At 38.5% G+C, this 27120-nt stretch overlaps 1 protein-coding gene across 1 annotated transcript; it reads left to right on the top strand.

Annotated features, from left to right (window-relative positions):
* Positions 1–13071: 13071 nt before the first annotated feature.
* On the top strand, positions 13072–13722 carry LOC149182437 (uncharacterized). Its single transcript, XM_089414556.1, has one exon. It carries the CDS (start codon positions 13072–13074, stop codon positions 13720–13722), a length of 651 nt encoding a protein of 216 aa, XP_089270682.1.
* The last annotated feature ends 13398 nt before the right edge of the window (positions 13723–27120 follow it).

The raw sequence follows: 27120 nt of genomic DNA, 5'->3' as shown, positions 1-27120 counted from the left end.
ATGATCCACATGTAAAACATTGATGATGTGTTTCTTTTTATAAATGTTGCAAAAGTCTATCTAACACATAGTTTGCTAATGAGTCGGTTAATGTGTTTAAGTTTCTGGAAATATGTTGGTATTGAATAAGATCAAATTTTCTTTCCAAAATCTTAACCCTTAGGAACATGCGATAAATAGCTGGGTTTCGGACGGAATATATACCATTGAGTTGTAGTATTACGAGTTGTGAGTCTAGCCTGACAATTAGTCGGCGTATACCATGGGTGATGGCATCAGAGAGAAGTTTTATCAACGCACTATACTCAGCGATGTTATTCGTTGATTGACCAATACATACACCTCTGAAACTTACTAACTCGCCGCTTGGATCAAAAATGGCCCAGGCTGCGGAGGACAGGTTCCGCGAACTACGACTCGCTCCGTCGACATATCCAACACACAGCTCCAAAAGGTTTGACATCTGCAATAAATGTAAAAAGGTGGATTATTTGACCAAAACAAACACTTTATCGAAAACAAAATATAACAAAAGCATATTGGTTACTATTTAAGCATAGTAACGCTTGAGGTACAACCCATTACGAGGTTGCGCGAGTGGAACTCTGTCATAATCCATTAACTCGTAGGCTCCTTTTGCTAACACTCGTTTAACAATATATGGGCCCATCCATAAAGACTTAAATTTACCTGCTCCCAATTTATCGGATTCTTGGTCGTAAAGCAAGACCAAGTCACCTTCTGAGAAGACACGGGGTTTGACATTTTTGTCGAACTGCGCCTTGACTCGTTTCTTATGGGCTTCGTTAGCCAAAGCAGCATCACGATGGGTTTCATCCAATTGGATTAATTCCAAGAAACGAGCCTCTTCTTCCGAAGTTCCATGGAGGAGATCGATTGCGAGTTTAAGAGACGAGATTTCACACTGGACTGGTAAGACTGCTTCCAGGCCATATACCAGTTGAAGGGTGTGAACCCGGTTGCATTCCTTACCGAGGTTCGGTAAGCCCACAAGGCTGAGTACAGGATTAGGTGCCACCTTATTTTGTGAACTCCGATCATCCTTTGCAACATGCGCTTCAGGACCTTGTTGATCGCTTCAACTTGTCTGTTGGCTTGCGGATAATACGGAGTAGAGCTGTCGTGAGACAATCCTAGTTTGGCAGCTAATTTGAGCATCATGTGATTGCGAAAATGCGATCCATGATCTGTGACTATAGCCTGTGGTACGCCAAATCTGGCGACTACATGATTGAAAAAGAAAAGAGCAGTTGTTTCACCAGTATTATCTAATGTAGGCATCACCTTGGCCCATTTGGTAAAATAGTCAACTGCGACTATGATATACCCATGCCCCCCGGTCGAGGTGGGGTTACATGTCATGAAATCGATGCCCCATTTGGCGAACGGCCCAATAGCAACTATTGGCTATAGAGGCGCGGGTGGTCTTCTGGTTTTGCTATCAAAAATTTGACAAGCATGGAAACTTCTGACTGCGGTTATGCAATCTTTGAACATTGTTGGCCAGAAGTATCCTGCTCGTAAGATTTTTTGTGTTGTAGCATATCCAGATTTATGCCCCCCACAGGCTCCTGAATGACACTCATTCAGGGCTTTTTCGGCCTCCTCATGGGTGAGGCACCTTCTCAGAACTGTATCAATACCACAACGGTAAAGTGTATCACCGTCGATCATGTAGTCTTTTGCTTGGTATCGAATACGTTTTTGTTCAGAGTGTGAGGTGTTTGGCCTAAACTTTTGGGTTTGGAGATAAATTATTATATCTCCATACCACTCATTGTTTGTAGATATCATAAACAAATTCTCATCCACGATTGATTCTTCGGATGTTTCATCGTTGGACGACGATGGGAGATCGCATAATAGTTCTGCAAAAACTAGAGCTTTCTTTTATTTGGATTTTACGAATTCCAGATCAAACTCTTGAAGGATCGCTATCCATTTTCAATATTTGCCCCCCAGCAATTGTCGCGACAATATATAAGTCATGGGGTTGCAATTGGACAGAATGGTAGTTTTCCGAAAGAGGACATAGTGTCGAAATATTTGTATCGCTTGAACAGCTGCAAGCGCTAGTTTTTCAACATAAGAATATTTGCTTTCTGTATCATTTAAGTTCTTACTTAAATAATATATAGGATGTTCAATTCCATCGACTTCTTGAACTAAAGCCATTGTGATGGTTGTATCTGCTGCAGCCAGATATAGGTTAAAATCTCTTTGATAATCGGGGGCGTACATTAAAGATGCTTTCATTAGGGAATCTTTTAAAGCATCAAAGGAAGCTTGCGCGACCTGATCCCAGACAAAGGGTACCTCCTTTTTCAAAAGACGTGTATAACCTTTAGCAAGTTCGGCGTAATTTGGAATGAACCTCCTCAGAAAGTTTGCTTTCCCTTGGAGTTTCTGAATCTGAAGCAAATTTGAAGGTGGAGGCAAATTTATGATTGCCTGGACCTTGCACGGGTCAAGACGAATCCCATCCTTGGAGACTATAAAGCCAAGTAAACGACCAGAACTGACGCAAAAAACACATTTGTGTGGATTGAGTCATATCTTGTAGTGTCGGCAACGTAGAAATATCGCTCTTAAATGTTGCGGATGATCAGTCTGCTTTCGCGAATGAGCCGGAAGGTCGTCGAGGTATGGTTGAACGATGTTTTTGATGTCATGGAAGGCATAATTCATTGCCCTCTGAAAAGTCGCTCCTGCGTTCTTTAAACCAAAGGGTAATTTTCAATACGCAAATGTGCCCCACGGACAAATGAATGCAGTCTTTGACTGGTCCTGTGGGCAGATATTTATTTGATTATACCCGGAAAATCCATCCATGAATGAAAAGATTTCGCATCCGGTGCATTCATCAATTATCTGGTCGATGAAGGGTGTAGGGTAGTTGTCTTTTGGACAAGCTTGATTTACATCCCTATAATCGACACACGTTCTAATCGTTCCCTGTTTCTTCATAACATGGACAATATTCGATACCCAATCGGTTAGAGGAACTGGGTAGATGAAACCAGCATGGAGAAGTTTTTCAACTTCTGCCTTAATGGCAACAGCTTTCTTGGGGTGCACCTGCCTTAGCCGTTGTCGTACTGGTTTAACATCTAGATACATCTTAATTTTGTGTTCAACGATACTCGAGTCGATGCCTGGCATTTCACTGTATGACCAAGCAAAGACATCTCTGAATTCGTGAAAAAGAGCGTTATATATTTCCAGTTCTGAAGGAGAACAACACTTGCCAACATAAATATTCTCTACAACATCTGTTTTAGTCGAGATATTTATGGCTATAGTCTCTTCAATGTTGGATAAGTTTCGCTTGGAATCCACCGTATTTACAGTATTTGAAAGAAAATCAAATACTGAGGGATGATAAAGGTCATGTTGAGTCTCTTCTTCACAATCCGGAAGAAGGGAACGATGGTGGGAATCATTCCATGGTGCTCCTTCAATTACCATAGCTTGGAGAATTCCTTCGTCAGTGACATGCACTTGCGACCAAGGATCTGAAGGAGTACCATATTCTCTAGACCTATCTATCCAAACGCTTGATGAGCGTTGATTTGGGTTTGCCTCCCATGCTAGAAACATTGATTGCTATAATATTTCTATTGGGCTTGGGGGCAGAACCATTGCATGATCCATGTTGATATCGTTTTCTGAAATCTTTGTGGAAGATATCATATTGCAGGTTCCTATCGACGCTACTTCCGCCAGATTGATTGGAGGTGGAAGAGCGAAAGTTCCCATTAGTATAGGATCGTTTAGTAGGCCTACTCCGATATTCTGAAGCAAATGGGGGCTTCCATGGATCATGGGAATGCTTCCTGTAACTTGAGAACCATTGGGGAGGAAGTTTTGTTGATCGACGATTGTAATCCCTCCTTGAAAGGGGAATGCAATCTTTCTAAAATAGGTCGAAACAACAGCTGCCATGGCATATATCCATGGTCTTCCTAGTAGGATGTTGTAATCAAGATTTCCATCAATGACTTCAACATCTATTTCTACCATTTTTCCCCCTAGTTCAACTTTCAAGTTATTTAGGATACCATATGGGGTATATGTCCTTCCGTCGAATGCTTTTAACGTTGTCCCAGATCGCGACAAGGTTGGAGATCCTAAAGTTTTCCAGCAACTCATCGACATAATACATGTAGATGCCCCCTCATCAATAATTGTTCGATGAACAGTTTTGTTGAAGGCTTTCACTTGAACAAGGAAATCTAGTTGAGCCGGTAACTGAGGATCGTATCCTTTGTGGTCGAAGGATACAAGATTGGAATCCTTAGGATCAATCCCACCAATGGCTGATAACAAAACTTGCCTTTGGGATGGGCAATTTTGTAGTACTTCAAGAGTCGACATAGCGGATGGCGATTTGGCCAAATCTTCCACTATGTTATAATGCTGCGCCGCTCTAGCACGGGGATTAAATGTCGACTTGTGTACTACTCCCTTCGGCGATTTTATTGTTAATTCAGGAATGGTGGGTGGTACAACTTCTGTCGAAGTTGTTGTCGAACTACTTCGTTGATCTTTATCCTTGTCATTCGACAGCTGCGGATTCATGTAAACTTTGTTCCTTGTCGAAATCAAAGCATCATTCTGCTGTTTCGAAATTGACAACATTAGCACTTGAGACGGGGAAGCATTTCCACTTTCAACCAGATTTGCTCCTGGATTTGGAAATGGATCAGTTAACACAGCTGAGGTTTTCGAACTTTTAAAGAATTTCTTAAGCTCAGCTCTGTGTGGACAATCTGCGGTCCAATGATCCTCATCGCATATATAGCATGGATTTTTTGGTTTCCTATTTCCAGGAGGGTTTGAAGAAGATTTTTCAGGTGATGATTCATCTTGTTTCTTCTTCTTCCCTTTGCCTTTCTTCTTGCTTCCTGGTTGTTTGGTTTCTTTGCCCTTATCTGTCGATACGGCATTTACTTCCGAAGCAAGAAGTTCGTCTTTTGCATTTTGATCTGAAATCTTACGGGCCTTCTTGGATGTAGCCTTTGTCGATTTCGTGTCTGTTGTGCCAATCACGCTATCACCGGCGTGAGAGTCATTATTCGATTTAGGAGGAGGAGGAATTGAGAATTCCGGTCTAGGGGTGTCAGGTATTTTGTCGTAGAGCGTGTCAGACTGAGTATAAATCAAGTCTAAATATTGTGCACAAGCGATAACTTGCTCCTCCGTTACGACTCCCCCCTTTGCCACATCTTCCGTGATGGAAGGTAATAATGACTTGATAAACCATTCAGCTAATAGTTGATCGGGAACGTACATTTTACCATCCTACGACGACATCGCCACTTATGTATATGATCAGATATGTGAGTGGCCGTTGTCTGTTTGAAGTTGGTAAGGAGTACTGTTCCCGTTTCATACCTTATCGGTAATTGAAAATGGGTTAAAAAGGTTGTGGCTAAGGTACTGAAGTTGTCGAACGAAGCTCTAGGCAATTCAATGTACCATTTTTCCGCTGGACCCGTTAACATCCTCTAAAAGAGGTGAAGCCTTATAAAATCATCATTTAGGGTGTTTGATGAACACCATAGATGAAATGTCATCAAGTGATTCAATGGATCTTCACCCGGATTTCCATTAAATTTAGGAATATCTGATGGAAGTTTATGTGGAATCACTAGCCACCAAGGGGCGTAAGCAATTGGATCGTTTGTTAACCGGTTTAAATCAGGTAACTCTAAAGTTGCCACGAATGGTAACTGCTGATTCAAATTAGGTGAAGCATACCCAGGGTAAGATGGGATTGCCTGAGCAGTTGGTCTTTGCATGCCAGCATAATGCATTTGATGCTGGTATGACTGATAAGGTTGGTGGACATGACCATTGTAAAATGGTTGATTTTGACCTTTTTGAATGTATGGTTGTCCACTGTTCGCAAAAAATTTCTGCTCAGAACCTTGGTATACTTGTTGGAATTGTGGTTGTTGGTATTGCACCAGCCATGGTTGAGAAGCCATGTGTTGTTGCGCTATACTAACTGTTGGACCAAGGTGTGGGGTAATTGTACTCGTCTGGACCTGTGTCGCCCCACCAGTTGGCGATTGTGGTTGAGTTACAGGGTCAAGGGGCTGTTGCATTACAACCTGAGAAATCTGAGGTTGGCATACAACAGGCAGCGTTTGAACTTGTGACACCGTCACAATAGCTGGCATAGTCGGGATATTCGACATAGGTAAACATTGTTGCATCGAATACACAACCCTTGGTTGTTGAGGTAGTATAGGTACCCAACCACTTGAGGTAATTCCAGTATAACCGGAATATTGCTGTGAACTCCCATATGTATATCCTCCCGGAGGGGATAATGAAAGGGCATACTGCCCCCCATACGATGGTAATCCAGAACTCAAGGGAATTGTTTGCCCTTGGGGACCAGACTGCCCAAATTGACTTCCAAATGGATCAATTTCTTGAGACTCAACACAAGAGTTTCCGGATATTATTCCGGATGAACAAACAGGAACGGACCAGACTGTCGAAATAGCCCCTGAGTGGGATCCTTCTAGCGGTTGAGAGCTAGTTGGGACAGATGGTATGCCGACGAACATTGTCGGAGTGACGGCAGGGAGTTCTGTTGTCGCTGTGTTAGACGACACAGTCCTAGATGTTGACGGTTGTTCAGACATTTGGAGTCTATTCAAAAGATTACCTAGCGATTCTACAGGAACTTCCACTGGTGGTAGACTAACTTCTGATGAAGAAGGATATAGAGTGATCCCGACTCCAAAGTGCGTTGGAGTACTTGTTTGAGGATCTTCTACAATTTCTTCAATTGCAATCAGACTAGGTGGAAGGGGAAGACCGTCAGGTCCGTAAAATATTTCTGGTGCCGAAGAAGGGGTGGAATCGACAGCGACAGATGTTTGAAGAGCAAGACTCTCCGAACCGGTTCTAGATGGAACTGGTTCGGTAACACAAGTGTTTACTCTCAAACTAGGATCAGTATCATTGTCCTTCTGTGGTTGTTGAACTTCTTCTGTAGAGGCAGGGTTTCCAGAAATGTTTGGAGTAACCGGAATCTCGGATGTCGTTGGAACACTTGTTCTAACTTTAATAGGAGCTTTTGAACCAGTTAAACGAGTTCGCTTTGTCCGTACTGGTTTCGATTTCGGAGACAAAGACGATTGACTCGTAAGCCTCCGTGAACGACGGGGTTTCAATTGACTTTCTTCCACGATTGCGGATTACTCGATCAACTAAAATAAAAAGGGGAAGTATGTTTCTGAATTAAATGAATTTTAGACGCTTTTGACACAACTTGTTTTTTCAGTTTTAAAGAGTCGAGAAAAAACAAAAGATGTCTCTAGTCTCCTTCGATTTTTAATGAGCCTGAAGTGACAAGTGCTCAGATGGACCTTTTCTGTTAAGGAGTCTGAAAAGGAACGAAAGGGACTGCTCTGGAGATCTAGGTAGAGGGAGTACCAAACCAATCGCAAAACTGCAGAATAATTTTTACGGTATGGCAGTCAATCTTCCCGAATGATGTGTTCGGTGCATTGCGATCAGTAGGGCAGCCGACATGGCTTCCTATGGATAAAAAGTTTTAAGCCTATAGGGGTCTCCCAATATATACTCGACGGTACGTGGGAGCACAAGTCCGTACTGGCACTTATCGTCTCAAAGTGGAGGAATCACCCAACCATCAGTGAGGACAACAGTTACCAGGCTTTACGACGCTGGAATACGTCTCTAGCCTAGACCTCTAAATGTTGTGCGTTAAGTTCCAAAGCGTTGTTAGATTCATTCAATTTATTTTAAGTTGATCTTTCTTAGAAGTTTGCCTTTTGGGATCACCACGAGATGTAGATGTAATTCCTAAAATGCAATCTAAAGATGATAAGCAAACTTTTATCTCTTTTCAGCAATGAAAATCCTAGCTACAAGGGGAAAAGAAAGACACAATCTTTTCTCAAAGAGCAAAGAGCACACTGTAAATGCACTTTTTCCTAAATCAAGCCAAACAGACTATCAATATGCAAATGCACATATGCATGTATTTGTTTTCACTTTCTTAATATTGATGCCTAAAAAGAAAGTTGATGTACAAATCTGAATTTGCTTTCAAGTGGCAAACACAAACAAGCTTCTTTTCGAAATCAAAAGGTAGAGAAGATTACGACACTTTATGATTTTGAAATAAACACTCGTTTCGACACTAGAAAGTCTCAAACTCAAACCAAAGGCAAAAGTAAAAGCATAATCGACTGTCAACAGCAAATAAACTTTCTCCTAAGATCAAAATCAACACTTACGAAAGATCTAAATCAAAGGACGACAGTATGACTATTCTACTTTTTCAATGGAAAACTGTAAATGATGTAACAAACACACAAAGAACATCTACAATCCTTTTTTACAAAGGAGGTGGAATTAAGGAAAAGAAAAGGGGTTTTTAAACAGACACACACTAATCACAGGCTGCAAAAATCAGAGACAAAACTGAAAAAATGAAGCAAAGAACCTCAGCTGCACAGGGCTAGCCTGATCAGCGCACCTGTTACACAGAGAAACTGGATTGCAGTGCAAGTAGCCCTCTTGGGAACTGCGTTGAAATGCAGAATCTCTTCACAGAGCCTGCGCTGGGGCAGAAACGAGAATTCTATCCAGGTTCTGGGTCACGGTTTGCAGTTTAATCTGTGGTTTTTGGCCAAGTAAAAGCAATCAGTAATGCACAATCAGAGGGTGGATTTAAAGGAGGTCTAAGAGCTATCACAAAGGGTAATCAGATCATTTGTGAATCAACTATTCAAATCATAAACAAATCCAGTGAATGGATTGAAGTAGCAGGTGTCTACTTTGCATTTGATAATGGCAAATGCAGTTCGATTGCTACTTCTGTGTTTATGAAACAAACAACAAGAGAAACACAAACAAACTAACTAGACACGGTCCCCAGTGGAGTCGCCATTTTGTTAACGGGAAAAGTGTCTACTCAGAACGCCCCTATCCCACTAAGGTGTGACAGTACCTTAGAAACAAACAAGGAAAACTACTTTCGTATTCTTCTTTATGAACTATAAACGAAGAGGAATAGGATGAACCAACCTGTGTCTTGCGCTAGTCCTTTGATCCTTTGACAGATTCTAGCTACCTGCTCCCTTACTTGCCCAGCTTCACCAAGTTCCTGCAAGATCACAGAAGAAGAAAACTACACAAAGACATGGATTTATATTCATAAATAGCTTAGGATCAGATTTAAGCTAAACCTGCAAATATAACAAAACATCATTGATACACAAGCATGTAGGAGAAACTCAAATAGTTTTATTGATATAACAAGAAGATCCAGGAGGAGTTACAACCGATGATTCCTGATCCAGCATCAACCCCCCAGCAAAGGAATCCCCTCTTCACCTCCAACAAAGCATAAATCACCCAATACTCTGATCTCTATCTCAAAACCAACAGCAATTCTCTGCAATGTACAAAATTCCAACCTGAGGGATCCATATATAGATGTATGCAAAGAGGATGAGTCAGCTTATGATTTGACTAGTGGCTTCTCTCTGTCAGTTCTTGCTTCCACTTGGAGGCTGAGAGCCTCTTACTCATCCTTGGTCGAACTCAGTGAGGCAAGTGTCATTGGGGAAGATTCTGGAAGCTTCCATTGTCTGTCCACCTCGCGGAATGACACTTCATTTGTCATTTCCCACTCAGCGCACCCTGGTAGAGCATTTAGGTGCATTGCAACGCACCTAGCTAGTGTACTTGGGTGCTATGCAACGCAACTAGATAGTGGAGCAGCTGAAATAATCCTGATTTGACTGATTCTGAGCAGTTTCTGGTGGAGAACTTCTGGGAGAAGCTGTAATTTGTTGACCTTGTTCCTCTAGGGGTCGGAACAACACTTTTAGGGACTTAGGATCCCTTGGTTTATGGAAATTTCATGCTTAGAGCTATAAGGCACAAAAATGTCTATAACACCCTGTCTCCCTCCTAGCTATTTTCTTAAATTCAATTTCAATGGTGCCTCAAATGGAAATGTTGATCCAACAAGCTATGGTGGAACCTTCAAAAACCATCTCAACATTGTTTTCTACATATATTCTAGTATGCTTGGCATAAGTAGTAACAATGTTATAGATCTCACCACCCTCATTGAAGTACTAGATATATCATGAAAAAAAAGACTTTTCTAAATTTTGTATGGAAGGATACTCCCAACTTATAGTCAATGTTGCTCCATAAACTTCAAAATGGCACTCATGTACAAATTCTCCACAATATGGCAATTGGAAGAACTACTACACCTAGTCCCTTCACAAATCACCGATAGCACTATCATCATTCCCATCCACATTTGAAGATAAAGAAATAAGGTTGTTGACACATTTTTTAACCATGATTGTCTCGACTATTTTCCTAGAGTTTCCATTACCTACAACCTTATGGTGGACCCTTACTTCAAGAATGTTTGTTAGGAACTTAGTTAGAAATATATGAAATCCCTAGATGGGGTGCTTAGCATGCGAGATGATGGGGAGCGGGATGTCACCATCCCACCTAGTCATTCAACTAAGGAAAAATGTAGTGTTCCCCCCTAACTAGTTATTAAATCTTTTGTGGGTATAAGGAGCTCTACTAAAACAACGCCATGTGTTAGGTCCCTATAGCACTAGTGTAGCGCCCCCCCCCACCCACCCCCCATGTTTTTATTTTTGTGCCCATGTAGCCCCCATATTTGTATTGTTGTGCCCCATAGAATCTCACTATTGTTATTGTTGTGCCCTTACATTATTATTGTTATATAGGCTCTGATTATATTGTGACCCCTTAGACTCATATATATACAAAGGAGGCCTTGTCATTTGTATCATCCAATAATTGTTCATTTATGTAATGTAAAGGAATTTCCCCCCTTGAAGAGGATACTTTTTAAATCGTTGATTAATATTATTGTGAGTTGGTTACATAACATTTGGAATCAGAGCTTTGGATTCTAGGGTTTCACTACTTCAAATAGGTCATCGTTGAATTTTCGTAATAAATTTTTCTCTACAAATATTAATAAGTTTAAATTACGACCATGTGGATCTGAAATCTTGGTAAACATTGTTCTGAAATTTTGGATCTTGGTTCACTATATTTTTTGAGATATGGTTCGAAGAAGTTAGGGTTTTTTCATGCTCCAGGATTCAGTATCAAATAGGTGACATGGGGAAAATCATCATAAATTTCATTTAAAGAATCATATTTAAATTCTGTAAAAGGTGGTTGATATTAAATGGAAGTTAGTTTTTTTATAGCAATTTCAAGGTCGAAGGTTGAAAGAATGACATGTGGAATCCCATACAACTTCGCTCTACTAAACTAGTCCACAATCAAGTCATCGTGGGAGATTTGGAATAAATTTGTATCAAGGAATCAAATATTGGTATGACATGTAACGTTAGAAAAAATATTCAGACAGATAGCAAAGGATATAATTTCAGACCTTGGAGATTCAAAATTATAGAGTTACAAACATTTCAAAATCGAGCTCCTAAAAAGCAAGAAAAAGGTGTGTATGTTTTAATTTTGCATAAATTTTATTTGAAAAATCAGTTTGAAGTGATTCAAAGGGAATATTGAATCATAGATATAAGTATTTAGTTCTAAAATTCCTCCCAAACAAAATAATTCTACACCCATTAAGCCCTCAGAAATCTCTACTATGACACATGAAGAAGACGAAGTGCAACATGATATATCAAAGTTACGGGACCAAGTGCAACAAATTTCACTCTCAAAAAGAGAAACCAAAGATGACATTGATGGCTTAAAAGGAAACATGGAATTCTTAAAAGGGGATATGGATGGTATAAAAGATAACATGGATGTTTTTAAAGTTGACATATATGCGATGAATGTCAAGTTGGAAGCATTAACAAAGTTGTTGCAAGAAAGGCTTCCCGGTGGTGACAAGGTAATCCATGAAAATCATGATGAGGGAAAAAGGAATATAAATTATGATTTTAGATATTCCAATGTGGGGTTTAAGAACCAATACATTCCAAATATATATATGAGGAAGTTTGAAGGCAAGGATCCAGTAACATGGATACTAGTGAGCCTCGGTATTGCAACAATAATACTGCAACTCCCAAGGCTACTGACTTTAATTATCAACCCAGGGTTTGTACAAACATAAGAGGTATCGACACTATATGTACAGTATACAATGTGTCCTTCCTTTGTTGTCATGAGAGAAAATAAATGTTGCCCATTTGCAAGAATGAAAGATTGAATTTAAAAATGCTTGTAAAGTAACATGAAATCCTCGATGAGTAGGGAGGATGGCGAAGGTCGTTCATGTGAGGTTAGGGTAATACCCTAGGAGGATTTTACTAAAATTTACTGCAGACTGCATAATCCATATACCGAAACCTCTACTACTACCCGCCGTTACCGTTTCTACCTTTCCTGTCGCTTTCCGTTGTCGCTATTTGGAAGGGATTATGGGGGATATTATGAAGGTCAAAGAAGTTGATTATTCTGAGGAGCCGTTTCCAGACCGAGTTATTTTCTGAAATCCCTATTTCTCATCGACGGTTTCTGCATCTGTTCTGGTCCCAGAACTGCCATCGTCCTTACCCTCACCTGTGGTCACTTTCCATGAGCATTGTTCTGTGCCTCTACCCTCGGGGTCTCTCTCGCTTGATTCACTAGCTTTGGATATCCCTCCACTCTCACCAGGCACCCTTCACTTTCTATCCGAGAACAACCCCCCTCCGGCCATCTTTCGACCCCCATCTGCCTGTATCTACTTTCTTATCTACTCCCCCTGAGGACACCCTGGTCTCTGTGGCAGCAAGCCCTCATTCCCTGGCCCTTTTACCGTCGAGCTGTTTTGAAACCCCAGCGGTGAGGGTTAAATCTACAAAATTCACCCCCTCAGTTGACTCCCCAAACCCTCTAGTCGACCACCCTTCTGCACCTCGCTCAGGCAAAAGAAAGACCAAGTGCGTAAAGGCTACTACAAAGGATATCACCATCAGGTTCAGTGAGACCTCTACTATTGGGGAGGCTACAATTATGGCTAGTACGGTGCTTGTTGGACATGTTCGAGGTAGGGCGTACTCGGCAAATAGGCTGACCCAATGCGTCAAGGAGATTTGGGGAGGAATTCTGAAGGAATTGTCGGAGGTTCATGTCTTGCCTAGGGGATGGTTCTCATTACACTTCGCGAAGGAAAACTACACTGACTTGGTGCTTGCCAGGTACTGGCACATCGAGATGGCCCCAGTCTTGCTCAAGAGGTGGAGCCCTTTGTTTGACCCTGAACGAGAACAAATCGGGGCAGGACCCCTTTGGGTCCGATTTCCAGGACTCCCATTACATTACTGGAGCAAGGAAGTGTTTATCCGGATTGGAAATGCACTTGGTACTTATTTGGACCATGACTGCACCTTTGTTGAATCAAAAAATAGAACCCTAGCACGCATTTTGGTCCATTTGGACACTCGCGAGGGTATGGAGGAGAAGATTACGCTTCAGTGGGGGAAATACATTAGGGTACAGATCTTGGATTATGAAGGGGTTCCTTTTCACTGCAAACTTTGCCACAAGGTGGGACATCTCTTCAAACATTGCCCGCTCAACAGGAAATCAGAAGATTCTCCAAAGTTGACACCTACTCCCTCCAGATTAAGCTCACCGATGGGTTCTTGTCCCCCTGCTACGTAACCCGCCCCCTCAGCGATATCTCCCTCACTCAAGATGGTGGATGCGGGGCACAGGCCACCATCGCCGCCGCTGACCACGGCTCGGGCTACCGCAGGAGCCGCGATAGTCTCGGGTAACTCTCTGATCTCTCCTTCTTTATCTATTGTTTATAGCACATCTGTTGTTGCATCGTCAGTCCAAACATCCATGGCTCATTGCATCATGTTGACCCCTCCACTTATCACCACTACTGCCCCCTCTATCCTATCACCCTCAACATCCTCCATCTCGCCTTCATCCTCTGGTTTTTCATCTTCACATCAGTATTTCCTCCGCTCCAGGAATCTTGCAAATGGTAACCTAGTTAGTCAATCTGGTTTAGGACTTACCACCTCAAGCACTATACCTCTATCAACCAGAGGTAGGAAGTCTGATCTTTCCAAAGCTATTAAGTGAGCTAGGGCAGAGGTAGCCTCTAGTCACCAATCCACACTTGAGGGGGTTCTTAGAGCAGTTAATACCCCAAGAGGAGTCCCCCATGAAGTGTCTGTCTTTTAATTGCAGAGGCATGGCTAGTGCCTCAAAGAAACTAGCCCTGGGGAGACTATTTGAGGCAGAACCGATTGACATTATTTTGCTACAAGAAACACTTGGCATGGCCGATCACATCACCCATGCCTTACAATCCCTGGCCCCAAGATGGTCTTTTGTGGCTATGGATGCTGTAGGGAGATCTGGGGGACTAGCCATTGGTTACAACCCTTGCACCATCAGAGTGGATGCCTCTTGGGGAGGCTCAGGATTCATGGGCATAGACATATTCTCAGCAAAGCTTGGGAAAAATCTAAGGATTGTGAATGTATACGGACCCTATCATCAAAGGGAACATTATTGGCAACGCTTTCTTACCCTCTCGATCCTTGCTGCTGATCACATCATCATTGGAGGAGACTTAAACTTTTCCTTGGGTTTCAAGGAATCTTGGGGGTCTTTAGCATAGGTGGATGCTATCTCGGAGTTCATGACAAATCTATTGGAACAATCAAATTTTGTAGATGTCCCCATGCACAAACCCCTGCCCACTTGGAGAAACAGGAGGGTGGGAGAAGCTGCTCTGGCCCGCAGACTCAATTGGTTTCTAATGAAGGGCCCACTCATACAGCATCTCCATCACTATAAACAATGGGTGGGCACGGCAGGCTTATCGGATCACTCCCCTATATATCTAGAAATTTTGGGTCGCATCATAAACCTAAAGCCCCGTTTAAATTCAACCATCTCTGGTTATAGGACCCTGGATACATCAGTTTAGTTACGGGATTCTGGGCTGCCAACCCCATCAATCAAGCAGAATCCTCGGTGAAAGGTTTTTGTAATAACCTCTCCAAGCTTAAACATCTCTCTATCACCTGGGCTAGAGAGAAGCTAAATAAGGAAAACACTCAGCTAACCCAAATTGAATTAGAGCTGAATTATTTACTTGATGAAAGAAGTCTGGGGTTTAACACTGCAGCAGATAAAGCACATTTGATAGAACTAAAAAATTAGAAGGCTCATATCCTAAAGGAGCACGAGGCGTCTTTGAGACTAAGGAGCAGAGCTATATGGCTGAAAGCTGGCAATGATAACACTAGATTCTATCAAAATTATGCAAAGGGGAGAAAGGTATCAAATACCATATGGAAACTTCCTTTACCAGAGGGAGGATATGCTGACTCTTTCAACAAGCTCTCTCACCTGGGCACAAATCACTTCCGGAATCTATACAAGAGCCCTCCTGGAGAAAATCTTGCTGACATTATCAATGTGGCTGGTCATTTCCCAAGATTTGTGAACGATGAAGAAGCTGAAGAGCTATATGCTCCGGTCACCTCTGGGGAAATTGAAGGTATGTCAAAATGGTTCAAGAAGGATAAGAGTCCTGGGCCGAATGGCTGGACTATTGAATTCTATCTTGCTTTCTATGAGATCTTGGGGTAGGATCTACTGAAAGTGGTGGAGGAGAGTAGAACTACGGGATCACTATACCATGCCATCAACTCGACCTTCATTGCTCTCATCCCAAAGTCCAATTCTCCTTCCTCCTTTGAAGATTATAGGCCTATCTCCCTGTGCAATTGCCTTTACAAAATTATCTCTAAGATCATCGCTAACAGACTGAGGCCTATTCTATCCAGGCATATTGCCCCTCAACAATTTGCCTTCCTTGACTCTAGACAGATTCACTAAGCCATCGGATCGGCACAGGAAGCAATCCACTCTATTTGGACTAGACAATTGAAGGGCATCATTCTCAAAATTGACATGTCAAAAGCCTTTGATAGGGTCAGCTGGCTATACATCAAGATGCTACTCATCCATTTGGGTTTTCCTCTTAATTATATCACTTAGATCATGGCCTGTATCACCACTCCCACCTTCAGTGTCCTCATAAATGGCTCGGCATCTGATTTCTTTCATTCTGAACGAGGGCTTAGACAAGGATTCCCTCTCTCTCCCCTACTCTTTCTTATTGTCATGGAATGGCTCAGTCGACTCATTGCATCGACTAGAAGGGCGGGAGACCTTTGCGGCCTCAAGATCTCTGATGATTGTTTTCTCACTCATCTTCCTTTTTTCGATGATGTGCTTATCATGTTGGATGGAAGCATTCATGATTCCCACACTTTCTCCAAGATTCTACTCCTTTTCTCATCTGCCACTGGGATGCTTGCCAATCATACTAAATCCACCATCACTTTTGCTCGTACTTTGTCCATGAATCCCATTTTTCCCACTAGCTTTTTCCTTATAGTATTCACCCCTTGGATAGAGGTCTAAAATATCTTGGATTTTGGCTAAAACCTACCTGTCAAAGGGTTGCTGATTGGATCTGGATTGTCACTAAGCTAGAGAAGAGGCGGTCAATCTGGTGTCATAGATATTTATCCATGGCGGGCAAACTTATCCTCATCAAATTTGTCCTGGAAGCTACACCTGTATTCTGGATGGCTCTAGCATGGATCCCCAGGAATATCCTATCCCACCTATAGCAACTGTGCAATCGATATCTATGGAATGGGAATCAAGACAAAATAATATTTTCCTGGATTAGTTGGAAAAATATTTCACTGCCAAAGAAGGGGGGGGTGGGGATTAAAAGATCTCCCACTTTTTGCACAGGTCCTTGCTGCAAAAATGGGATGGACCCTGCTGACAGGACAGAACCTATGGACTCACATTATATATCATAAATACAGCTGGCCTCAGAACATTATGGATTGGGTTCATCTACCTAGGTGGCCGATGACAGGTATCTCATCAGTGTGGAAGGCATTGCTTCACTCCCTCCCACATATTCGAGACAATCTGGTGTGGAGAATTAACGATGGATCCCAAGCTCAGATTGGCATAGACCCATGGATGGGAGGTGGAGAAAGACATCTGCTCTCCAGAGACCTTATTCAGTATCTCCATTCTCACGAAATTAGGGTTATTTCACACATTGCTGATCCACAAAACACAGGTATTTTCTCACAAGCTTGGAAATCTGCCCAAATTCTAGGACTACCCCCTCACTGGCACCAGAAATGGCAGGCTTATATATCAGCACTTACCGAATCTCACATCAGGATTAAGGAAGGACTGGACGAACTTATTTGGAGTCAGACGGAGAATGGCAAATACTCTCCTAAGTCTAGATATATCTCCTTGATCCAACACAAAAGACTTGAATAGGATATAAGTTGGTGGAGAAACATATGGAAGCTCACTGCACCGCCGCGCATCAGATTATTCTTCTTATGCATCCTCAGAGATTAAGTACCCACAAGGGAACACCTCCAACACTGATCCTTCTATGGCCCAACTTGGTGTATATTATGAAAATGTGCTTCTGAATCGACCAAGCACCTATTCTTACATTGTAGCACCATTCACTCTCTATGGCAAGATATATCACTTTTGATTCTAATCAACGGGTAGTGGACAGGCATCAACCTTGGCACTACCTGGGATGACTGGTCTACTTGCCATAAGGGATCAAAATTACAGTCCCTTCTTTTGATTGTCAGCTAGTATGCCAGGCTGGCCCGCAATCGCTGCATTTTTGAAAACAAACCTGCAAACTGGCCTCACATTGTGGCGGGTATTATCTCTGCATATAATGAACTACCTAACCCACTACCACCCAGGGAACACAGAGCTCATGCCCTGCCAATCATTGACAAAAGCACCCCTTGGGCTTTCTTTGATGGCGCTTCAAATCAGCGGGGCTGTGGGGGAGGTTTCTTATTATACATTAATGAACAACATTTCTATAAGGTCAAGATGGGACTAGGAGAGGGAACAAATAACTTTGCGGAACTCATTACCCTCCATCATCTACTACACTTCTCTCTGAGGCATCATTGCATAAATTTAAACATATATGGGGACTCTAACATCATCATAGATTGGTTCAATGGCATTACTGCATGTCACATACACACACTCAGTAACATCTTGAATGAAGTAAATATGTTCAAGACTGAATTTAACTATATCTCTTGCAAACATATCTATAGGGAACATAACTGCAACGCTGACCAACTATCCAAGGAGGCCGTGGCATTACCCAGAGGAGAGTGGATGATACATGAGCAAAGGGGGACAGATGAATACCACTATTTTCATCGGCCATACATAGACCAGTGATACCAGAGGGACAACAGTCCCTGAATTTTTGTTGATATCTCGCAAATACTGTATAAACATCATTTTCTTTTTGTAATGTACATAGGCTTATATATATTTATAGATACTCTGAACAAGCCCTGCGTGGCTCTATTACAGACTTATATAAGCATAAAAGAAAGGAATTCTACAATGGAAATCTTGACAGGTCGCCCTGCATGGTGTATCTGGATAAATAGTAGTACAATTTTGTGACAGTCCATGGTGACTCAGATATCGCATATGCTATTGCTTCTACAACATGTAATTTTTCTATATATAATGAAAAATTACGGATTTTTCCAGTGTAAAAAAAAACATGAAATCCTCTATCTATTATTAACACACTTTGCTTGTAAAAGAGCCCTATTTTAACCCTATTTGTCTCATGTGATGTTTTAAATAATATAAGCATGAAATATGATCTAGAGAGTACAAACTTTTATGTGCATGTGTAAATATAAAAGAACTCATTTTTAGAAAAAAATTGCTTTATAAATGCAAATTCTAATCTTTCCTTGATCTTTGGCAGGGGAGACATGTGTGGAGAAAGAGGGGTACAATGATTTTGATGGCTTGGAAGTCAATTAGGGGCCTAATCCCAGCTTCAATGATGATTTTTCTCAATTTGGGCTCAAAACAGGCCACTATAGGATGTACTAGTTCTCCTACAGGATCCCCTGTTTTTCTACAGGATGCTACAAATTTACTATATGAAATTATAATTGATTTAATGATAAAGAAAATCAAATCAAAATTCGATGGGACAAATTTTTTTATTGACTAGGATGTCTTAGGTCGGAATTCCAAGTGGAATCACTCAAAAATACCTCTATTAACCCATGTTAAAAATTAGCAAAAATTACTCATTGAAAATCTAGAAATTCGAGAACTAATGAGTTAGTAAATCCATAAAATGACCAAACTAATCAAGTGCAAATGAAATTGGGTAATTTTTGTTATGAACTTGTTGATGCCTCGAAAATCGCTGCAACAACATTGGGGGATAACCACCCGGTCCAGACCTTAAAAGCAGCTCCTTTTCCGTTTGGTGTGGTGGCTCCGACTGTTCATCTAGGTCCAGTTACCTTCTCCCTATTGCTATTGGTTTATAATGTATCCTTAACTACCAATAGACAGGGACATCAGATCATTTCTTCTTGCTGATCAGGCAAGAGAATGACTCTTAAGTTGATTTGGGCTCAGCCAAGCCACAACTAAAGTTTTGCCTCTTTGAGGAGAGGACTTAACAGAGTGTATAATTTACTCTAAATGCAAGTTTATTCTATGATGCAAGCAAAAGAAACTAATCTAAATCCTATCTTAATTAGGCAGATATAGATCTAACCCAACTAAGAGCAAGATAATTAAAATATTAGGATTTAAACATGTCTTGTTTATAATGAATATCAAGTTAATGAAGTAGTTCAATTAACTGATATTATGGTTACCAAAACACATTCTATTGAGACCTTAAAACTGAAATAATAAATCAACAACATTCAGGAAGTAGTTCTCAAAATGATATTGATTATCAAATCAATAAATCCAATAATTGAATAATGATATGTAGAAATAGTTCACACACATTGTTATTCAATAAATCAGTTTCATAAGACAGATTTCAGAGTAAGTAGTTACTCCAAAATGAGAAATTAATCCATAAAAACAGAGATACATAATAACAAGATTGAGACAAATTACCCATATTGACAATAGTGCACAAACATGAATAAAATGACACATTCATATCACCATAAAATTAAAACTGATATTTGAAACAGTAGTATTAGAAATACCAATTTATTGCATCCATTTCTCTGTTCTTGGTCTCCAACAGCCCTTTACATTGCTTGAACTTCTGCCTTCAAAACTAGAGCCACAATAGTGCAAGCTTTGTTCCTCATGCATAATTCAATATACAAAGGGAAAATCCTCAATAATCCTCAGATCTGAGATTTTTCACTCCTGTCTCCTACAACTCTAAATTCCAATTACAATAGTGCTTTCAGCAGTCTAAAATTGCAGAGGAGAGCAGCCCCTTTTACATTCTGCAATCTATTACTTATACTATCTGTGAAGGAATTCTTGAGAGGAAAGATTGGTGAAGAGAAATCTGCCAAATCCAATTTTATTTGCTCAAAATTCTGATCTTCAATTGCTGTAGTATTCTCATTGACTGAGATTTTTTTCTCCATATTTCTTCCACTGTTTTTCTGTAAAAAGAAATCAAAATAAATTAAAATGCAACAATAAAATCAACATGGCATTGCTGGCATTTAAATCAAATCCAATCAAATTCTATAAAATATAAATTCTCTTTTGATGCCTGGGATGATTTGATTGGAAAATGATATTATTGACCAATGGATCTACAATTAGAAGAGACTTTGGACAAATGAAATTGAAGAAAATAACTCAGAAAATTGATTTTGTTTTCAAAATTCGGAGCCTGATCTTCTGCCTGATTTTGGACCTAATAAATGAGTAAATCTGTTGATGAAACCTCCTCCAAAATGTTCTCCTTGATTTTCTCTTTCCAATGAGCCATCCTGGGCCTCATTTGGCCAAGTATAACTTATTCTATGAGGTTCTAAAGTTGATGAGTCAAATCTGGCATGAATCTGGAAATTCTGTTGCTGGGCTAAAAAAATGTAATTAAAAACTAATCCTAAATTAGTCTCTAATTAATTCTAATTTAATCTAACTACCTAATATCTAATTAATTATTTATAAACAACTTTAATCTAATTAAAAAAACTAATTAATATTAATCTAAATGATAATTAAATTTAAATTAATCAAATTAATTAACTGTTATAAATTAATTAATCTGATTAAATTAAAATTCATTAATTAATTAATATACATAAACTAATTTAAAATATTAGAAAAAATTAATTTAATATATTATACTATATCTCAAAACTAATATACCTACCTTATATTACACTTCACTCATACGTGAGTGATTTTTTTTTTAAAAACAAATACGTTGTGAATTTAAAAACAAATATCAAAACTTATGATAAAAACAAATAGCAAACCTTTGAATGAGACTTAGGTTAATGCGTTATGCTCTTTCGCATCGGCGAATCGGGAAGGAGGGGATATCGGGGGTCGTAAGAGATGTGTTTGTTTAAAAGCCTCCGATATGATAACCAAGTTAGCCCCCGATGCGATAATTACTTTATTTGCGATGCGATATAAAAGACTTTGTTTAATCGGTGATCGGGGGTATGGAGTATCGGCGATCGGGGAGAGTATGGTGTCGGGATTTTTTTAAAATATGTTCAATAAAACTTCCGACGCGATCTCCCGATTGCGAAATAAGTTTTATATATATATATATATATATATATATATTAAATTTTAATTTCATTAAATTAATTATATATTAATTTAATTAAATTAAGATTTAATATTATTTTTTATTTTGATTTTATTAAAATGAAATTTAGTTAAGCTGTAAAATCATCTAAACTACATCCACTTGAAAAATAATTAAAAATAATAAAAATAAACTACAACCACTCGAATGATTGGGTTTTTTAGCTTTTAGGATTTGATTTGGAATTTAGAGTGAATTTCTTAAAACCCCGATAATTAATAATTTGGCTGCATGACTAAATAATGAAAAATGTTAGTAAAAACTTGCTACGGATTAATATTTAAAATGAACGCCTTATTGAACTAATTTATTTACAAAATGCAATATTGTACATTTTATACATTTTTAACCCAGGCTAAATAAATGAAGAGACTTCAAAGGAGTGCCATTTTCAAACCATTTGACAAAATGAGGCGAAACAAGCGTCAATGGGAAGCTTGTAAAAAATCGATTCTATGAAAACAATCAAAACAAGAATCCAAAGAAAACTAAAAATTAACAAAAGCGTAGGGCAATCAACTAAAATAAAAATCCCAAAAAGGTGTTTAGCCAATTTTTTACAGAAAGGGTCCCCATTATTGAAGTGAACACATCAATAATGGGGGGGTTGTGTTTTTACCACAACAATGGTGACACACGGGAGAAGAACCAGTTATCTCTGTTATGAATGAGATTTTCCTAAAATTAAAGTAAAAATAATTAAAGAAGAGAAAATATTGCGTGAAATGCTTGACTAGGTTCATTAGTCTGACTAAAAGCAAGAATCATCTAACTGTAATTTTTCTTAAAATTTCTCATAAATTAAAATATTTCAAAACTCTATATCAGTCATTAATTAGCTGAAGGGATAAAGCAGGGGTAACTTTACAGCTTAGCTTTTAAGATATACTCATTTGTCACAGGTAGAGCCACTGTTGCCAGCAAACATCTATAGTCTCGACAGGGTTACCTTTTAATCATAAATGATTCAGAATCCCATCTGTTTAAGAATTATTGATCTAGAGATAAATCCATTTATATATGTTTATTTTTTTTTTTCTAATTTAATTTTTAATTTTTTTATATTTTTTATTAAATCTTAAAAGCCATTGTCCTAGTATGGTAGCCAGATGGTTGACAATGCCATTCACTAGTTAAAATTGGACTGAACAAGCTGGCTCGTGATGAGACCCCTTGTCTTATAATTGTTTGCAATCATAAGCCATTACCCTGGTTTGTTTAGCAGTGTTGGTAATGTCAGCCTATTTTTCCCCTATGATCATGGTAAGCAGGCTCATGATGAGACCTCTTATCTTTTAAGTTTAAATATATTTCTGGATCATACTCTAGAAAAATAAAACTTTTTGGGACAGGGAGAATCATTGACTCCTTAAGAGTTAAGAATGACAATTTCAGAGTTAAAGGTGCTTTGTTGTAAAGTATCTTTACTTGGTTAAAAATAACTTTTCTTGACTGATAATAAAACTTTGAAAGATTCTAATAAAATTTTGAAATCTCAAAATGATTACAATTTTGATGAAAAATGAATTTTTGCAGATTTTATGATACTTTGCCAACTTCTCTTGATGGATAATCTCTTCCTTAAGTATATCTACTTTAATAAGAAAATCAAACTTCATTAAGAGATTTAAGAAAAGCTAATAGGTGACTATCAACAATTCTTTCCATGTATGCTGACCATTGTTAGGTAACAAGAAGACCTTCCATATAAATCATGGCAAAGTTGCCAAAATCAAAACTGAAAACCAAAAGAAAAGAATTCTTATGCTAAAGCGAGAAAAGAAATCAGCGAACAAAAATAAAAACAAAGAAATCTCTAAAAATGGAAAGGAAAATCCCAGTCTCGCAAGATAAACTCAAACAAGAATGTTTATACCAATGTCTCCAACAATATGAAAAAAAAGAAAATAAGCATGTAATCATTCCTTCTTATGTTGAGATTTAGAAAAACATACCTTGCAGAGTTGTGAATGCTTTAGGATTTTAGATAACAGTGATCGTAAAATTCAGCCACAATGAATACTTTTTGTCTGATATGAATCTTCTTGTTTCCAAGCATCATCTTAATCACTTTCTAAAAAGGAATGCTTAAAGAAACAAACTAAAGGTTCAGAAACTTCCTGGTGTGGCTGTTTCAATGAGGATTATCGCTGCCTTCTTGAAATAAAGCCAATAGAAATGTATATGACTTTGAAAATCTGGTTTGGCAGAAGATTGAAAGATTTTATGAAGAGCTGCAAAACAGAGTTTTATATCAGCATAATTTAAAAACAAGAATGAAACTAGAGTGATGAAATGGAAATTAATGAAAGTGGGTACATGAATCTTACCATTGGATCATTGCTTTTGATCTTACCTGAAAGGTATCAGTTTCTCCAAAGTGGCTGACTTCTTATTTTAATTATCATTAAAAACATGAAGAAATCCCACTAACCAAAATCCTATAACCCAAAATCATTATTTATTTTATTTAAACTAAAGCAAGCAGTAAAATGTAAAAATAGAATGCTTAGTGCTCAGGGGAATTGAAATAAAAGAAATGCATCAGAGATGAGAATGAGAATTTGCAGTAATCATTGTTTCTCAAAATATTATTTGTTTTATATAAACTCCACAATTTTATAAATTGTCCAGAATCAAGACCAAATCCAAGATAATAAAATTTAAATATGAAGATAAAGGTCTTGAATTCCACTTTTAATTATGGAATTATATATTTAAAACTAAAATGTATGAGAAATTGAAATGATTTTTTTGTATCCTGCAAATTTGTCATCAATTGCCTTTTTTACATAGTGGTTACCCAAGCTCGCTTTAACACATCGCCTCATCGGATGATCCACACAGCATGTTTCTTCACCATGCTTGAATTTTAATTTGCAAAACTTCATTTTTGTTGCAATGCCATATATCGATTAAATGTTAATGGCTCAAAGGCATGCATTGGAAGTTCTCGCACCAAAGGTTGCAACGACGAATCGCCGATATGAAAATATGTGATGAGAAGTTGTGCTATGAGATAGAGCGATCGCATCATTAAAGAAATATTATATCGGGGGTCGCGGCATATTTACACTGTGCTTCCCACATCGCGCATCGTAGATTCAGAGAAGTGACGTGAGCATAATAAATGTGATAAAATGACTGCACTATCGGTGATGCGATGGATGTTGTAGTTAATCGGCAATCGGCAACTTTGGGTACCCGATGTAACACAATATATTTTTTGCAATGCCGATATGCGATGAAGAGCAGACCCGATAATTTTTTATGATGGGATTTTAATAACATATCGGATCCGGGATATCGGCCATAAATAAAACTGCAAGGAAGCGATTGCGATATCGGCGATGCGATGAATGACGTGGTTAAGCGGCGATCGCGATCGGCAATCTTAAGCACACGATATAACAACTCTCAATATGCCGATATGTGATGAAGAATGGACCCGATAATTTTATGATGAAAATTTGATAACATATCGGATCCGAGACATCGGCCCTTTAAAATTTATGCTCTTACCATTATTGCGATTAAACGAACGCAATAATTTTATGACTTTGATTTGAATTTCATATCGGGTCCAGAATTATGTGTTTATCGCAATATCGGTAAAGTCGATTGTCAGAGATCGACGATTCACGATAATGGAAGTATATTTCAACTGCAAAGCTCCGATATGTGAAATGCGATATGGCATATGAGTAAGATAATACATCGGAGGTCTTTGATGAACAATTCTTTATCAAAAGAAATACTAAGGACTACTTCCGATGAAATCTTATGATGCGAATGGGTTTTCTAATGAATGAAAGCAAAGCTAAAAAAATGCTTAAATTCTAATGAATCATAATTGAATTTCCCTGAACCTGTTTGCAAATTTGGAATGAGTTTGCTGCTTACTTCATGTTTTGAAAACAAATGAAAACCTGCAAATAAAACAGAACACGAATCAAAAATAAACTAAGAAAAATAGAAACTAATAAGAGATGAGAACGAACTTATAAATGCGTACCTGAAAGGAATTTGTCTGTAAATTTTACCTGATAAATCTTCAAATTCTTCCTTTGATTAATCAAATTTTCCCTTCGTTTCAAATTATCTCATTATTTATTCTAAATCTAAGTGTGCAATCAGCCTAAACAAAATCTGTTTATTCATGTTCAGGAAATATAAAATTTATCAGAAATAAATATTAAACTATGCTTCCCTTTCGAAGTGAAACAACAATTTATTACCTCTGCTCATTGCGAATTAATCTTGATAAAAATCTATATTGTTATAGTGGCTGATCAATAATGCCTTTAGTAAATAAAGATGATGCATTTTACAGCATCAGATAATAAACTAAAGATTAGAATGAGATTAAGCCACTAATTGTAGAAAAATATCAAAACAGATTTGAATGTGTGCACTTGGCAAAATGGACATCCTTAAGATCAGCTTTTAGCAAACTCCGAGGAAGATAATATGAACTTCATATGATTACCGTGAAAGGTTGGACTGACTAATAATGATGGAATTAGAATTAAGCTTATCATAGACAGTCATACATTTCATGGGATAATGGGGTCATGAAGCTTTTTTATCCTCAAATCCTTACCATATAAATTTCAAGAGAAAATCTTAGAAGGAAATCTCAAAATGAAGAAAAGTGGCTTTGAGGCAATCGATGCCAAGTGCAACCTCAATTGAATTTAATCAAGACATTATTCAAAATAAGCAGAGTTAAGGTATTGCTGCAAGAAATTTTAAAAGGCAAGCAAGAATTAAAACTTTCTGATAAGGAGAAAATGTTTCAGTGAACATACATGAGAATGGTTGATTGCTTTGTTTTATTTTTAATCTACAGAGCTGTTGAAAATAAATTAACTACATAAAACAAACTAACTAAATTAATTCTACTCCTATTCTAACCATATACATGAAAATGACTAGGTATAGTCATATTTCCAGTGTAGCCATTTTCTCATTTTTATTCCCGCGTTTATGTACAATTCAAATGTTAGTAATAAAAATACAGATTTAACTAAACTAAGGAAAATAAATATGAAATCAGAATGTACAGTTATTGTTAGGAATTTAATTAAAATCTCTCTCTCCTGAAATTTCCTTTCCAATTGACTACCAATTGGATCATAAAAATCTGGATGGATTTCTATTAAGGATTGAGAAATGTTCAAAGGAAGAGATAACAGGCCAGATTGTGAAGATGAGCATTTAGATTCTTTGACCTGAAAAAAATTGTTAGTGTTATGTACAAATGTTAAATCATTGTCAATTTTACTTGAAGGAAAAATTTCCAAACAATTTTCAAATGAGTCAATGAAAAATGG

The sequence above is a fragment of the Pinus tabuliformis genome, chromosome 3_2 (assembly GCF_031772625.1).
Source record: "Pinus tabuliformis cultivar Carrire ecotype Pingquan chromosome 3_2, CPIR1, whole genome shotgun sequence".
NCBI lineage: Eukaryota > Viridiplantae > Streptophyta > Pinopsida > Pinales > Pinaceae > Pinus > Pinus tabuliformis.
The sequence above is the reverse complement of the archived record's forward strand: the minus strand, read 5'-3'. Positions and strand labels throughout refer to the sequence as shown.